Source organism: Macaca mulatta, chromosome 12, assembly GCF_049350105.2.
Source record: "Macaca mulatta isolate MMU2019108-1 chromosome 12, T2T-MMU8v2.0, whole genome shotgun sequence".
Classification (NCBI taxonomy): Eukaryota; Metazoa; Chordata; class Mammalia; order Primates; family Cercopithecidae; genus Macaca; species Macaca mulatta.
The window spans coordinates 91,143,412-91,159,442 of record NC_133417.1 but is presented as its reverse complement, the minus strand read 5'-3'; the positions used below and the strand labels follow the sequence as shown (position 1 = coordinate 91,159,442).

Below are 16,031 nucleotides of genomic sequence, written 5' to 3'. Positions count from 1 at the left end.
TTGTTTAAAAAAAGTTTTCATATGTCAAAAAGTAAATGAAACAGTTTATTCATAAAACAAAGGTTTTGGCGAAAATAACTTTCCATTTTAGTAAAAATGGTATGTAATGAGTAGGATAAATGAGGATGCTAATACTTAGTGTGAATTTAATTTTTCTGTTTCTATTTAAATAAATGAGATTATTTCATTTTTATTTAGTCTATTTGTTCTATCTATCTATCATCTATTTATCTATCCATCCATCCTATCTGGCATAGGTGAAATTTACTTCACAAAACCAAAACTTCTATTGGTTATTGAAATAAAAACTTGTATTTATTGAGGGCTTATTACCTGCCAGGCCCTTTCCAAAGTGTAGTATAAATATTATCTGAGTTAACCCTCACAGCATCTCTACAAGATAGGGTGTGTCATTATTTTAATTTCATGATTAAAGAAATAGAAGCATAACTCTTTTGTTGATGTTCCCAAAGCTAGCAAATGTTTGAGTATTAGAATCAGACAGTTACGCTGCTAAGATCTTTGGTTCAGAAATATTTATTTTGCTTGGATTTTGGAATACAAAGGTCAAACTATATTGTCTCTATCCTCAACAAATATCCAATCTGTTTCAATAGAAGACGATTGTTATAAAGGGGATGATAAACTGGGTGAATAGAAGTATGAGCAGGAAAGTCTGCCTAGAGCAGTCCAGGAAGGTAGAATTTGAGCTGAATCTTCTAGAATGAGTGAGAATTTTGCAGTCGCTAAAGCAGGAGTTTGTACTGAGGTCGAAGAAATAGCGGGTGAAACTCTAACTCTTCTGAGGGTGCTGTGTATCTGAGAAAGAAAAGTAATAGATATTAAGGTTTGGAAGCAGAATGGCTTCAAAATGTAAGTCTTGTAGTTTTGACAGATCATTTTCCTTTTCTCTCTCTCAATTTTCTTTCTCTCTCTCTGTCTCTTTTTCTCTCTCTGTACCTGAGAAAAGGTATGATCTAGTCTCCTAAGTTCCTAAGAAATGACACCTGCATTTTTTCTACTGTTGACAGTTTGACATTTTTTCCCCCATTTCTGTTCAGCAAAATAATTTGGTCTTTATTGGACAGCCCTAACAGTTTAGAGTCCAGATTCTGTTCAGCAGAGTGACTGCAGTTTTCTACCATTTTCACTTATTTCCATTCTTAAGAACACAATTACAAATAAATGGTGACTGCCCAGGCTATCTCTGACACTGATGTGTGGAGAAATATGATAGCAACCTGGCAGGCCTAAGCAGTTAAAACTGTGAATCACCTAAGGTAAGGAAGATCCAATTTCAGTTGATATAAGTAATGCACAATAACATTTTCAGTGAACGACTAAAGAAGTTTTGCCCTGGGAGAAAGCTAAACTATATTGTCAACAGATTATCTTTCCAGAGTTTCTTTGTCTTCTTTATAGTTGTAAGAAAATGTAAGACTAAAAAGAGGACTGATATACGTAAGTTTCTTATTTAGAAAAGCTCACAGTTGCATAGCCTTAGTAATTAGAAAAATCATGAAACTATTGTGTGTGTGCACTTTATCTCCAACTACATCCAAATAAATAAGATGTTCATGAACAATTAAAATGATTTGTTGTCTAGTACAAAATAAAAATATTATGAAAAAATCCATACAGAGTGGAAGGAAAGAAGCCAAACAACATTTCTTATTGTCTTCTCTTCAGGGAAAATTTTGTTAATGCTCGGTATTTCTTTTTAATATCTTTATGCATGATAATTAATGTTAATACTGCCATATTTCTTTGACTCTATAATAAATGGATTTATAGAATTACAATATGAATACATAGAATTATAATTGTCACACTGACTGACAGAACTCTGTATAAGTCTGCTTTGAGTATCTCCTTAGTCACCATCAAATATGTTGAATTTTCCCCATTAACCGTCAAATTCTAATCCCACTGTGGTTCCTTGTAGTTAAATATCAAATGATGTCTCATGTTTTGATATGTAGCAAATATACATGTAGGCTCATTAGCATTTGGGGGCTACGAGAAATTTTTAGAAAGGTAATGTAGACTGATTATCAGCTGGGATCTCCCTGCCACCTCAGAGGTGGGTAGGCTGAGACTGACCCTCCATTTCAGACCCTTTGGTAGTCCACAGCCCTCTTGGGTATTTAAGTGAATCCCCCAGGTCTTATATTCTTCAGTAAAGAATATAAGTCACTCGCTCTAAGCCTCTGGATCTGATAATTTGCTTCAGGTTAGGTATTATCTCACCTGCCCAAACAGGGTACTCAGGTTACTGTCACTATTGACTCAGGCCTGAAATTTATCCTTGTTTCATGATTTACATAAAGTAAATGTACAAACTAACAAACAAGCAAAACTCCCACTCAGGCCATTTACCTGCTTAAGATTAGGTGGGATGTATGTGTCAGCATGAGTTTGGGGTATGATATTCTTACAATGTAACCAACTTTAAAATTTCTGTCTCAGAAGGTCTTTAGCCTCTCTACAGGTGAGAATTTTTCACTGGCCATCTCACATCATGCATCACTGCTGCCTCACACTGGTTTGCTAACTTATTTCTCCTTTGTCATGTTTCTACTGTCATTGTTCCTTCTTCTGCATTGCCCTGAGTAATGCCAACTTATTCTCATTTTTGCAGGGAAATAAATTAATGTCTTTTCATCCCCTAATTTCAAAACGTTGCATATCCAGACTCATTAAAAAGCTCATCAGAAGAATGATGCCTTTTATTTATTAATTCTTAGATTGCAGCACCATAAATAGATAAATAGCCAACTTTTTTTTCAGTAATACTAGCTTTTTAAATAGGTTCTCATTTTTTTCCCCAAAATATTGGCAAAGCCAAATACCTAGATCTAGCAATTAGAAAATCAGTAATTGCAACTTTTCTTCTTTTTCCTGTTTCTTCTTTTATTTGTCTTATTTTTAGTTTTCTTAAATAATTGTATAAAGATATTTATCTTTTAAGTCATTTTAATGTCTTTTGAAATTTGGAGTTTTGAAATACAATGTAGATAAAATCACATGGATTTCTTAAAAACTGTAACCATTGCTAACTAGTGTATCACATGATACGAAACATTGTATATGGTATAGTATTTATTTCATATGTATTTTATACTTATGGATGAAATAGTTTAAAGTGTACTAAAGTCAGAATGTACAAATTTTAGATTCAGAGGCAAATTGGGAACTAGCAGAAATGTGAAATTATTTTAGCTATAATAAGGACAGCCAAAGTTAGGATACGTTGGATGATCATCAGGCCTCTGCATTTCCTCAGAATTCCATTATTTTGTAATATATCATGCAGAACATTGTATTTATTCACCAACAACTTGCACTATATGAATTTTTAGTTTTTTCCTTTAGAAATACAATAAACAAGTCTTGGGCTTCTAAAAATCTGAGATACAATAGAGAATTCAGGGAAGTTCAAGTGGTTCAGTATGGCTGAGTGTAGAATTGGAATAGCAACATGGCAAGTCAAAATTGAAGATACGGGCAGGATCCAGATGAGAGAATATCCAGGTCATAGAGTGGAGAGGTAATTATAAACTTGATTGGAGTGTGTGGTCTATTCTATAGACAATGAGGTATAGAAAAGTTTAAGTTGAAAGCCATATGTTCATCTTTGTGTTTTATATTTGCCGGTAACAATATGATACTGTTTCTCAAGCACAGTATTTGGAAGTTGATATGGTTTGGGTGTGTCTCCACCCAAATCTCATCTTGAATTGTAGTTCCCGTAACCCCATGTGTCACGGGACAGACCTGATGGGAGGTAATTTAATCACAGGGTGGTTACCCTCATTCTGTTCTCTTGATAGTGAGTTCTCATGAGATCTGATGATTTTATAAGGGCCTTTTCCTCCTTTTGCTCATTCTTCTCCTTCCTGCTTCCAGGTGAAGGACATGTTTGCTTCCCCTTCCACCATGATTGTCAGTTTCCTGAGGCCTCCCTAGCCATGCTGAACTGTGAGTCAATTAAACCTCTTTCTTTTATAAATTATCCAGTCTCAGGTATGTCTTTATTAGCAGTGTGAGAATGGACTAATACAGAGGCGTACTTTATTAATAATGCTACTCATTTGTTTCCTAATTTGTTTTAATAGAGAAGAGCAGTTTCCTTGGCCTGGAATTGTACAAAACTCATGGCTTATCTTTTCATGGCTTGGCCTATCGAAAGTGACCTCTATTGAGATACTATTAATAGTTATAGCTACGAATTAAATTAGTGTAATACTTTGCCTGCAACCTTTTTTTCTTGGTTTCATTAAAACCTGGTTGTGTACTTGGGAATATCTTCCATTATATTTCCCAGAAGCAAAACAGATTGAGAATGACTAATGGAAAGAATGTGGAAAGAGGCAAATAAGAATACGAGTTGGAGATGATCTCAATCATCTTCATGAAAGGTGATGTGGACTTAGGCAATATTTTTGTAGATGAGAAGAGGACAAGGATATGGAAAGGTTAAGTGATAAAATTAATAGAGCATGCTCATCAATAGGATGTGGGAAATGAGGAAGAGAGAGATAAATACTAATAACCTTTTTTGTGTGACTCATTATATACCGATATTTATAAAAATTCAATTTCAGGATTAGATTTTGGTAGAAGACTGTGTGGAGTGGGGTGGGCAAAAGTTAGTGTAAATATTCTTTTTCTTAAAATAACTATTGAGTACTAGGCTTAGCACTTGGGTGACTAAACAATATGTACAACAAACTCCTATGACATGCATTTACTTATATAATAAACCTACATGTATACCCCGGACCTAAAATAAAAGTTAAAATTCTTGTTCTTGATGTACAGGGTAAAGGGTTTCAGAACCCTTTACCCTGTACATCAAGGGTTTGAAATTTATGTTGGATTTTCACTGGAAAGGGTAATTTCATCTTTACAATGTATAATACCAAAGACAAACTGATGTCTGTGGTAATATACAAGATAATTGCAACAAAATAAGAATAGCCTCCAACTAACCCATGCTGCTCAGTGACAGCTGGAAAGACTGGCCTATTCCTTCATTTATCCTTCATTAATTCTTAATTCCTACCACCATTGTATTTGTTAAGGAATGAGACTTTTACATCTATCTTAAGGGAAGTAGATGAGAAAACTTAGGATTAACTACTTAGCTAATACACTCAAAGTCGCATCTTAGAGGTGGTAAAGAGGGCATTTGATCTAAATCTGCCAAACACCCAGGCTCTTTTTTGTATGCCGCACTACCTTACAGTTTAAACCATACTGTTTAAAAATGCTTTCATAGGTTCCATTATCTATGAAGGCAAGCATTGAACTTTTAAACACATCAGGCCTGGGTCATAAAAAGGCTTTGTTACTATCATTAAGGAAATCATAGTATATGGGAATATGGACAATATGTGGAATACATGACAAATTACTGTAGTAGATATAGTTGTGTGTGCACGTGTGCACATGTGTGTGTGTGCGTAGCAGTGATCAATTCTGCCTGGAGATTCATTCTTTACTTCCTGGAAGAGATGAGGTTACAACTGACACTAAATGAAAGAGTGTTGACCAAGGGTGTCTAAGGGGAAAGGCAAAGTACTTGCAAAGAAAAGGTAGCATTATCTTGCCTAGCTCTCTTCTTTTTTCACTCTTCTTTTTTTTTCTCGCCTTCCTCCTCCCCTTCCCCCAGGCTCTTGTATATGCTTTGCTTTTTAATTTCCCTTCTCTAGTCTCTCTAGGCCTTCCTCTAGACTTCTGAAAATTCACAGGTATCTTTGTACTAATTATTAAGAAGATGTCAATTCCATGGGCATGCAAGATGCAGGGAATTAGTCAGCAAACCAACCAAAAGCTTATTTCCAGTCCCTACTTTCCAGGGGCCCTGGGAAGGATACACCATCTATCACCTGATGAGACGGCTTTAGCCTCTCTCTAGGTGCAAGTTTCTTTCTTTCCTTTAACATCTTAGTATATCTTTCTTTTCTCCTTTCTATTCTTTTTATTTCTGATTTTTCTCTTAATCTCTTCTTATCTTTACTTCTGTTATGAATAATATGAAACAGATAGACAGTTTTAGATTTGTATTTACTTACTAAAAATAAATGAAAGTTCAATTCTTTTGTTCAACACACAAAATCTACTTAAGTAAATTTGCTTTTGTACGTGTTCCTGGAAAAAAAAAAAGTTTCTTACAATGATTTTTCTATAGAAAAAATACTTTCTCTATTTGTAGCTACTGACACTACTAGAATGGCTAGTTTTCTGCCTGACAGCAAATGTGCTGTCATTTGTTATAAGTCATAGAAAATCTGCAAGCAATGGCGTTGAGTCAGTGGAAAGGCTTTCCTTCAGATTGCTAGAGTCATCAAAGTGAAACTTGTACTGCTTGTCAACTAGACTCTGAGATAACATTTTGTAAGTCAAGGCAGCAATGAAATGCATTATAGCAAAAGTCAGAAATGATCTAGGTAGGGCTTTTTAAGCAGCTTGGACCTAGAATGGGAATGATGAGAAATCAGTAATCTGGTAGTAATCAGCAAAAACAGAACAGTGTCTCTGTAAGTGTTCTGCAAAAGGGCAAATTGAAATGATCAAGCAATATATACTTTATCAGTAAAAAGGTCTACATGAAATTCTGAACATGAGTCAATTATTAAAATGTTGAGAAAGAGGACTTCTGGGTTCTGGTCCAGTATGTACAAAGCTTGTAAGTTGCCACTCTGGCCTAACAAGTGAAAAGCTGAATAAACTAAAAAGCAACAACTTCCCTTAGATCAGTAGGAGAAGTACGGTCACAGGGCAAGCCACTGATTCAAAAACTGGAGAGACTGCAAGCAAATACAGAGAATCCCAACTTACAAAAGCAGAAACTCATGAGCTGAAACCTTCACAGGAACCAGTTTTGGGGTAGGGAAACTTAAACTGTAATTAAACACTTTTTGGAGGTTCAATGTGGACAAGTCTGAGAAAAAAAATTCCAGGGGGACCCAGTCATTAGGGTGCCTCACATTTTTGTGAGTTTTACTTTCTGGAGTTCTCCCAGGTCCTCACAGTGAATATTAGAGAAAAATCCCCTTGTGCTTTGGCAGGGTGAGGAGAAAAAAATTTTGAAATATGTCAGAGCATTCTGTTTTTCTTAACAGAATTTGTACTTAGGAGAAACTATTAAACCAAAGCCCAACCTGTTGGAGTTCTATCACAGCCTCACTTGGTGGAAGGGAAATACCCAACTCCAGCCACCTATAAACTTCCACATGGGAGAAGGGAAATACTTTATCCAGCCTACTCTAACCATCTCATCCCACCTATTAGGTGTAAAAAACCTGTGAAGAATATGTGCTGTTCATAGGCCAGAGGCACAGACTAACGAGAAGACTCAGACTTAATCATAGGGCTACAGAATGATTCCCCTACGTCTGACCACCACGTTATTAAAGGCCTATTTACTGCAGTTTCTCTTACTCAATATATTATATCTGGCTATTGAAAAAAAATTAGAAGATATATTAAAAGACAAAAAACAAAGTTTGAAAAGACAGAGCAACATCAGAACCAGAACAAAGAACGTGAAAGAATAAATGGCCAATGTAAGCAGACAGATGGAGATTATAAGATATGATGGTTAATATTGTGTGTCATCTTGATTGGATTGAAGGATGCAAAGTATTGTTCTTGGGTGTGTTTGTGAGGTGTTGACAAAGGAGATTAACATTTGAGTCAGTGGATTGGGAGAGGCAGACCCACCCTCAATCTGGGTGAGCACATCTAATCAGCTGCCAGTGCAGCTAGAATAAAACAGGCAGAAGTTGGAAAAACTTGACTGACAGAGTTTTCCATCCTTCTTTCTCCCGTGCTGGATGCTTCAAGCCCTTGAATATCAGAGTCCAAGTTCTTCAGCTTTTGGACTCTTGGTCTTACACCAGTGGTTTTCCAGGGGCTCTTGGGCCTTTGGCCATAGTCTGTAGGCTGCACTGTCGGCTTCCCTACTTTTGAGGTTTTGGGACTTAGACTGGCTTCCTTGCTCCTCAGCTTGCAGATGGCCTATTTTGGGATTTCACTTTTATTGTGTGAGTCAATATTCCTTAATAAACTCCCCTTCATCCCCATCTCCTATTAGTTCTATCCTGGAGAACCCTAATATATAAGAAAAAATACTGTAGTAGAAATAAAGAATACCTTTGATAGGCTTATCAGTAGCTGGATATTGCTGGAAAAACACTTTCTGAGTTTGAGGATATCTCAATAGAAACCTCCAAACCTGAAAAGCCAAAAGGAAAAATACTGGAGAAAAACAAACAAGCAATCAAGCAAACAAACAAACAAACAAAGAATATCCAAAAACTGGAAAAAATGCATTTAACAAAATTCAATACTCATTCATGATAAAAAACATATAGTAAACTATGAATAGAAGGGAACTTCTTCAGCTTTCTAAAGAATATCTACAAAAATTCTGTAGCTAACATTATGCTTAATAGAAACCTGAAGCTTTCTCAAGAAGCTCAGAAACAAGGCATGAATGGCCCCTCTCACTGCTGCTCTTCAACAGTATACTGGATGTCTTAGCTAATACAATAACATACAAAATTAAAATAAAAGATATATTGATTGGGAAGGAAGAAATAAAACCCTTTTCAAAATGACATGATTATCCATGTAGAAAGCCCCCTAAAATTATCAGAAAAACGCCTGAAACTGAGAAATAATTATAGTAAGCTTGAAAATACAAAGTCAATGTACACAAGTCAATTGCTTTTCTGCATATCAACAATAAGACAGTGGAATTTGGAATGAGAAACACAATATCATTTATATTAGCATCTCCCAAAATGAAACATTAGATATAAATCTAACCAAATATGTATGATATCTATATGAGAAAAATAAAACAAACTGGTGAAATAAATGGAGAGATATTACATGCTCATGGAATGGAAGGCTCAATTTTATCAAGATTTCAGTTAATTCCAACTTTATTTCTAGATTCAATGCAATCCCATTCAAAATTTCAGTGAGTTATTTTATGTATATTGACAAACTGATTCTAAAGTTTGATATAAAAAGGCAAAGGCCACAGAATAATGAACACAATTATGTAGGAGAAGAAAAAAGTTGGAGGACTGACAGCATAGAACTTTTATGATAAAGGTACAGTAATCAAGGCAGTGTGATATTGGTGAAAGAATACACAAATAGAACAATGGAACAGAACAGAGAGCCCAGAAACAGGCCCAGATCAATATAACCAACTGATCTTTGACAAAGGAGCAAAGGCCTTACAAGGGGGCAAGGACAGTTTTTTCGACAAATTGTTTTGGAATAATCGAACATGCACTCCCTGCCCAAAATGAATCTAGATATGATAGATACCTTACACTCCTGACAAAACTTACTCAAAATGGATCACAGACCTAAATGTGAAACAAAACTAAAACAAAAAAACTTAGAATATAATATTGCGGAAATCTAGATGATTTGGGTTTGACTATATCCTCCTAGTTACACCACCAAAAGCATAATCAATGAAAGAAAAAATAACCTGAATATCATTAAAATTTTTTTAAAAATCTGTGCTGGGAAATACACTGTCAAGAGAATGAAAAGACAAGCCACAGACTGGGGGAAAATATTTGCAAAAGATATATCTGATAAAAGACAGTTATTTAAAATATACAAAGAACTTTTAAAATTCAACAATAAGAAAACAAATGTGATGTTAAAAATGGGTCAAAGACCTTAATGTACACCTCACCAAAGAAGATATAAAGATGACAAATATGCATTTGAAAATTATATGTCATCAGAGAAATGCAAATTACAACAAGAAGGAGACACCATTACATACTTACTATAAGGTCCAAGATCCAGACCTCTGATAACATCAAATGCCATGAGAATGTGGTGCAATGGGAACTCTCATTTATTGATTGCTGATGAGTGCAAAATGGCACAGTCACTTCAGAAGACAGTTTGGCAGTTTCTTACAAAACTACATATTCTTACCATATGATGTAACAATCACAACTCTGTAGTGTTTGCCTAAAGGAGTTGAAAACTTATGTCCACACAAATACCTAAACAAGGATGTTTATAGCAGCTTTATTCATGATTGCTAAAACTTGAAAGCAACCAAAATGCCTTTCAGTAGGTCAATGTATAAGCAAAGTCTGGTATATTTAGACAGTGAAATATTCTTCGGAGACAAAAAGTAATGAGCTATTAAGGCATGAAAAGACATGAAGGAAACTTAAATGCATATTACTAAGTGACAGAAGCCAGTGTGAAAAGGCTACATAATATACGATTTCAATTATATGACATTTTGCAAATGAAAAACTATGAAGATGGTAAAAAGATCTGTGGTTGCTTGAGGTTAAGGGGAAAGGAGAAATCAATAGGTGATGTGGAGAGGATTTTTAGGGGAGTGAAAGTACTGTGTACAATACTATAATGGTGAAAAAATACATGCCATTACAAATTTGTCCAAACTCTTAGAATATACAACAACGAAAGTGACCCCTAAAGTAAAGTGTGGTTCTAGGTGATAATGATATGTCAGTGTAGGCTCATCAATTGTAACATGCACCATTCTGGTGGGGGATATTTGTATGGGGGAAGCCATGCATGTGTAGGGGCAGAGAGATTCAGGAAATCCCTGTACCTTCTGCTCAGGTTGCTGTGAACCTAAAACTATTCTAAAAAATTAATTTTGTTAAGAAAAAATAAGTTGGGAAGGAGCATTTCACAGAGAAAGTGCAGAAATCCATAAGTAAATGTTATGTTGGATTTGTGGGTTACAACTTAATTGTACCTGCACATTAGAATTATTTGGAGTAATACCAAGTAATATGAATGCCAATAAGGGGTCTGGACAAGTTTTGTTTTGTTTGTTCCCCAAAGAATTTTAAGATTTTAATTACTTTATAAGGATGAGAACCACAGTGGTATATGACTAGTCCACAAAATTATTTCCTTTTTTTTTTTTCTTTTAGTGGAGGGCCAAAAACTACTAGATTGCTTCTTTTACATTACCTTTTACAAAATTACTGGAATTAATGAAGAAAATAAAAAAAATACTACAATTTAACTATAATGCACCTCATGCCTCCTAAGCTTCATTATTTTTTAACCAGAGAGGGAAGAAATTTTGGAATAGACTCTCTAATTATACTGATGGTGAGAAGAATTAGTTTTTACATTCATTTTATGGCATTCCAGGAGGTATTGTAAAAACTATTAGTAGCATATAATTGTAAAAGTTATTATTCCTTAAAAAATTTAAAATATAGTTATTGAAATATTATTTTGAAGAGGCATATGCAGGAATAAGCATGCATGCAAGTTTTGAATGGTAAGTGGAAAACCACAAATCAAACTTGTAATTGTCTTGTGTTGATGTTCATATTAGTTGTCTAATCTCTGTAAGGGGAGGACAGTTTCCATATTTCCATTAAGAGATATGTGGTTCTGAGTCTGGGAACAGAGTAGGTGCTCTGTAAATGTTTGATGAACAAATAAAACATCCTAGAAAGGATGGGAAAAGTGGATGGTAGGTAACTGATATGGTTTCACTAAGTGTCTCAACCCAAATATCATCTTAAATTGTAATCCTCCTAATTCCCACATGTCGAGGGAGGAATCAGGTGGGAGGTGATTGGATCATGGGGCCATTTTTCCCCATGCTGTTCTCATAACAATGAGTGAGTTCTCATGAGATCTAATGGTTTTATACGGCAATTTTTCCTGCTCTTGCATGGAAGAAGACATGTACGATGTGCCTCTTCTCCTTCTGCCATTACTGTAAGTTTCCTGAAACCTTCCTAGACATGCAGAACTGCAAGTCAAATTCTTTTCTTTATAAATTACCAACTGTCGGGTATACTGTTATAGGAGTGTGAAAACAGATGAATACAGTAAGCTGTTAAAGGAGACATTAGAACACCAGATATGTTCAAGATTTTTGAAAATGAAAAAACCTTGTGTCTGATGTAACAATATTCAATGTCATAGAGTTGACCACCCCCCTCCATCCCAGTCTTGGTGACAGGAGAGGGATATAACCGTGGCAGGCTGGGTGTTGGCAATGTGCTGTATATATTATTTTAAGAATCAGGCTGAGGCCTGGAACTAATTCTTTGGGTTTCAGCTCCTTAATAAGTGAGGGAAGCTAAGGCCCAAGAGCTGACAGCCCATGACTGATAGAAGCCACTATTATTTCACCATTTTCTTGTAGTATTTATTTTAAGGTAGAAAATATCCCAAGGGAATACTCTGCCTCACAATGAAGGGTAGGATAATTGTGAGGGAGAGAAAGTTAAAGTTCTCCTTATAGCATTGTTTTAAGAGTGAAGATTTATTTAAATCTATGTGACTTGGTTAGGATAGATTTCGATGAGCTTTTTCTGTTTTCTTTTAATTTTTCCAGTTAAGGTAAGAGAATATCTATGACCACATGTCATGTAGACAAAATGACACCTTCATTTCTTTCATACATTTCATTTGTATTATATTGTGTTATAATACATTAATTGTATTACATTATATATAAAGTTGGAATTAGATTTATTTAATCTCTTCTTGTATAATTCATTTTTAAATAGACTTTCTCTCTTCAGCAACACAGGGTAGGAGTAAATAGGAAGGGCAACAACAGACTTAACAAAAGTTGCTTAGCAAACCCACACAAAATCTCATAATATAAATATAGGAAACGAAAAATAAAAATGATAAATTAAAATAACAAAAAAGTTAACATTTTTTATCACAGAGCCCTATCATATTAAACATCCACTCTGATATTTACAGACATCATTGTTTTGTACTTATAGCAGTAGGCTTACATTTTCTTGAGAGATGACTGATATGATGAAGATATCAACATTTTTTTCATTTTCAAAATTCTGATAAAACTTTTGTCAAAATTCATGAAGAGATAAAAAGTAAGTTATTAAGCTGTATTAGAAAATTATTTAATAGTAGAGTCAAATAAGCACTAATGCTCAGCAGTTAACTTGATCCAAGTTGTGCATATATAACTCAGTAAATCTAATAGTCTGGAAGTGAAATAGTAGAGACCCTAAAGGACAAGCTGTACATTTTTTTAAAAGTCTTGACCCAAACTTGAACTCATTTGATTCAAATGTAAAATCTCATGAAATTCAAGCCAATAGAAATTCCACTTCTTTCCTGGCCAACATAGTAGCACCATGGAACAGTTGAAAACCACATTTTCATGTGTTTGTAATTTATTTCTTTTCTACCATCTGCATGTGGCAAACAATTCATCACAGATGCAAGCTATAGTTTTGCCAGCTGATTGACAAAATAGAGAGTAAACTTAACTCTTTAAAAATATTTGTGTTCATTGGTTGTGCTGATGTACCATATATATTGTGGCTGTCATTCTCATTGGTCATCTAGAATTTTGCCACTGTATAAGTGGAATGGATGCTGTTGGCTCAGACAATTGGCATTGTATTGAGATAATAGCCAGTATTTGAACTGTCACTTAAAACTACTAAAAATAAAGGGAAAAGATGAGCAAACCTATTTTAAGTTCCTCTGTGTACTTGAGTAGCTGGGACAGTTGTAAGAAGGGAGTGGCTCAGATGAATAAGTGAACAGACCTTAGAGTACTGTATACTTAGATTCTAATCCTTGTTCTTCCTCTTTCTAGCAGTGTAACTTAGAAGCAAGTTTTATTATCTCTAAGTTCCACTTTTTGTATCTATAATGGAAGAATGTTTTTACCCCTCAAATAAATATTTTTGAGCCTTTTTTATATATCACACACTAGGTGGGTTCCAGGAGTACAATGGTAAACAAAACAGGTATGATTGTTTACCTATGGAAGATTATAACATTGAGATGAAAACAAGTACTTAGAATAACAATAAATAAATCCATTATTTTCAAATAGGAAAAATCCTAGCAAAGTATTATAATTATGAGAGATTATAACATCATAACGGAATTTAAATAGAATAGTGAAACCTTCTCTAAAGATGTTCTGTTTCATTTGAGATTGAAATAATAAATGGGAAATAATTTGTAAAAAGATTGAAGGAAAGAAGGAGTAAATGCATTTTAGTAACAGCAACAGCATGTGCAAAGGTGCAACACTTTCAAGGAATGAACTATAGAGAGGAGTGAGAATGATGTGAGTTAAGACTGGAGATAGAGATTATAGAGAGACATAGCCATACTAATGTTTGAAATTTCCTCTGAAAAGCAATGCAAATCTATTAAAGAAGGGTTACAAGTAGAAGACTGGCATGTGAAAAGATTTACCTTTTTAAAAGTCAGCTTGTGATGTTGAGCAGTTTTTCATGTCACTGTTGGCTGTCTTGAGAAATGTCTGTTAAGATCTTTTGCCCCTTTTAAAAGCAGTTTATTATTATTAATATTATTATTATCATCATTATTATTTTGCTATTAAGTTGTTTGAGCTCCTTATATATTCCGGTTATTAATCTTGTCAGATAGCTTATAAGTATTTTCTTCCATTTTGCAGGTTGTCTCTTCACTCCATTGATTGTTTCCTTTGCTGTGCAGAAGCTTTTTAGCTGAATATAATCTCATTTGTCTATTTTTGCTGTGATTGTCTGTACTTTTGAAGTCTTACATTAAGTATCTTTGCCCAGACCAATGTCCTGAAGCATTTACTCAATGTTGTCTCCTATGGTTTTGTATTTTCTGATCTTAGATTTGAGTTTTTAATTCATTTTGATTTGATTTTTGTGTATAATGAGAGATAGACATGTGGTTTTATTCTTCTGCAGATGGTTATACAGTTTTGCTAGCACAATTCATTGAAGAGATTTCCTTTTCCTGTTGTATGTTCTTGACAACTTGGTAAAAAATGAGTTGGCTGTAAATGCATGCATTTATATCTAAGTTATGTATTGTGTTCCATTGGTCACATGTCTGTTTTTGTGCCAGTGCCATGCTTATTTGGTTACTATAGATTTGTGGTATATAGATTTGTAGTATATTTTGAAGTCAGGTAGTGCGATGCCTCTAGCTTTGTTCTTTTTGCTTAGGATTGCTTGACTATTTGGAGTCTTTCGTGGTTTCATATAAATTTTAAAGTTATTTCTATTTCTGTGAAGAAATATTTAATAGAGATTCATTGAATCTATATTTTGCTTTTGGTAGTTGTTCATTTTAACAATATTCTTTCAGTGTACAAGCATAGAATACCTTTCCACTTTTTGTGACCTGGTCAATTTTTTTTTATCATTGTTTTATAGTTTTCCTTGCATAGATATTTTACTTCTTTGGCTAAGTTAATTCTATGTATTTTATGTTTGTGGCTATTTTAAATGGGACTGTTTTCTTGATTTCTTTTTCAGGTTATTTGCTGTTTATGTATATAAATATTACTAATTTTTTTTTTTTTTTTTTTTTTTTTTTTTTTTTTTTTTTTTGAGACGGAGTCTCGCTCTGCCGCCCAGGCTGGAGTGCAGTGGCCGGATCTCAGCTCACTGCAAGCTCCGCCTCCCGGGTTCACGCCATTCTCCTGCCTCAGCCTCCCGAGTAGCTGGGACTACAGGCGCCCGCCACCGCGCCCGGCTAGTTTTTTTGTATTTTTTTAGTAGAGACGGGGTTTCACCGTGTTAGCCAGGATGGTCTCGATCTCCTGACCTCGTGATCCGCCCGTCTCGGCCTCCCAAAGTGCTGGGATTACAGGCTTGAGCCACCGCGCCCGGCAAATATTACTAATTTTTGTATGTTAATTTCATATCTTGTAACTTTACTGAATTTATTTATCAGCTCAACAGTTTTTTGATATAATCTTTCAGGTTTTCTAAATATAAGATGATGTCATCTAAAAACAAAGATCATTTGACTTCTTCTTTCTCAATTTAGATGCCCTTTATGTCTTTCACTTGTTTGATTGCTCTGACTGGGACTTCCAGTATTATGTGCTACAAAAGTGATGAAAGTGAGCATCCTTGTTGTGTTCCAGATATTAGAGGAAGCACTTTCATTTTTTTACTATTCATTATGGTGTTAGCTGTGGGTTTGTCATATTTAGCCTT

The 16,031-nt window shown here is 34.7% G+C and overlaps 1 protein-coding gene across 1 annotated transcript in view; it reads left to right on the top strand.

The window, feature by feature from the left end:
* Nucleotides 1-16,031, top strand: part of LOC106992658 (uncharacterized) — a 377,390-nt gene that overhangs the window by 264,792 nt on the left and 96,567 nt on the right. The window contains exon 4 of the mRNA XM_077957302.1: nucleotides 3,910-3,981. Coding sequence (XP_077813428.1) covers nucleotides 3,910-3,981 — 72 coding nt within the window. The remainder of the gene's footprint in view (nucleotides 1-3,909; nucleotides 3,982-16,031) is intronic.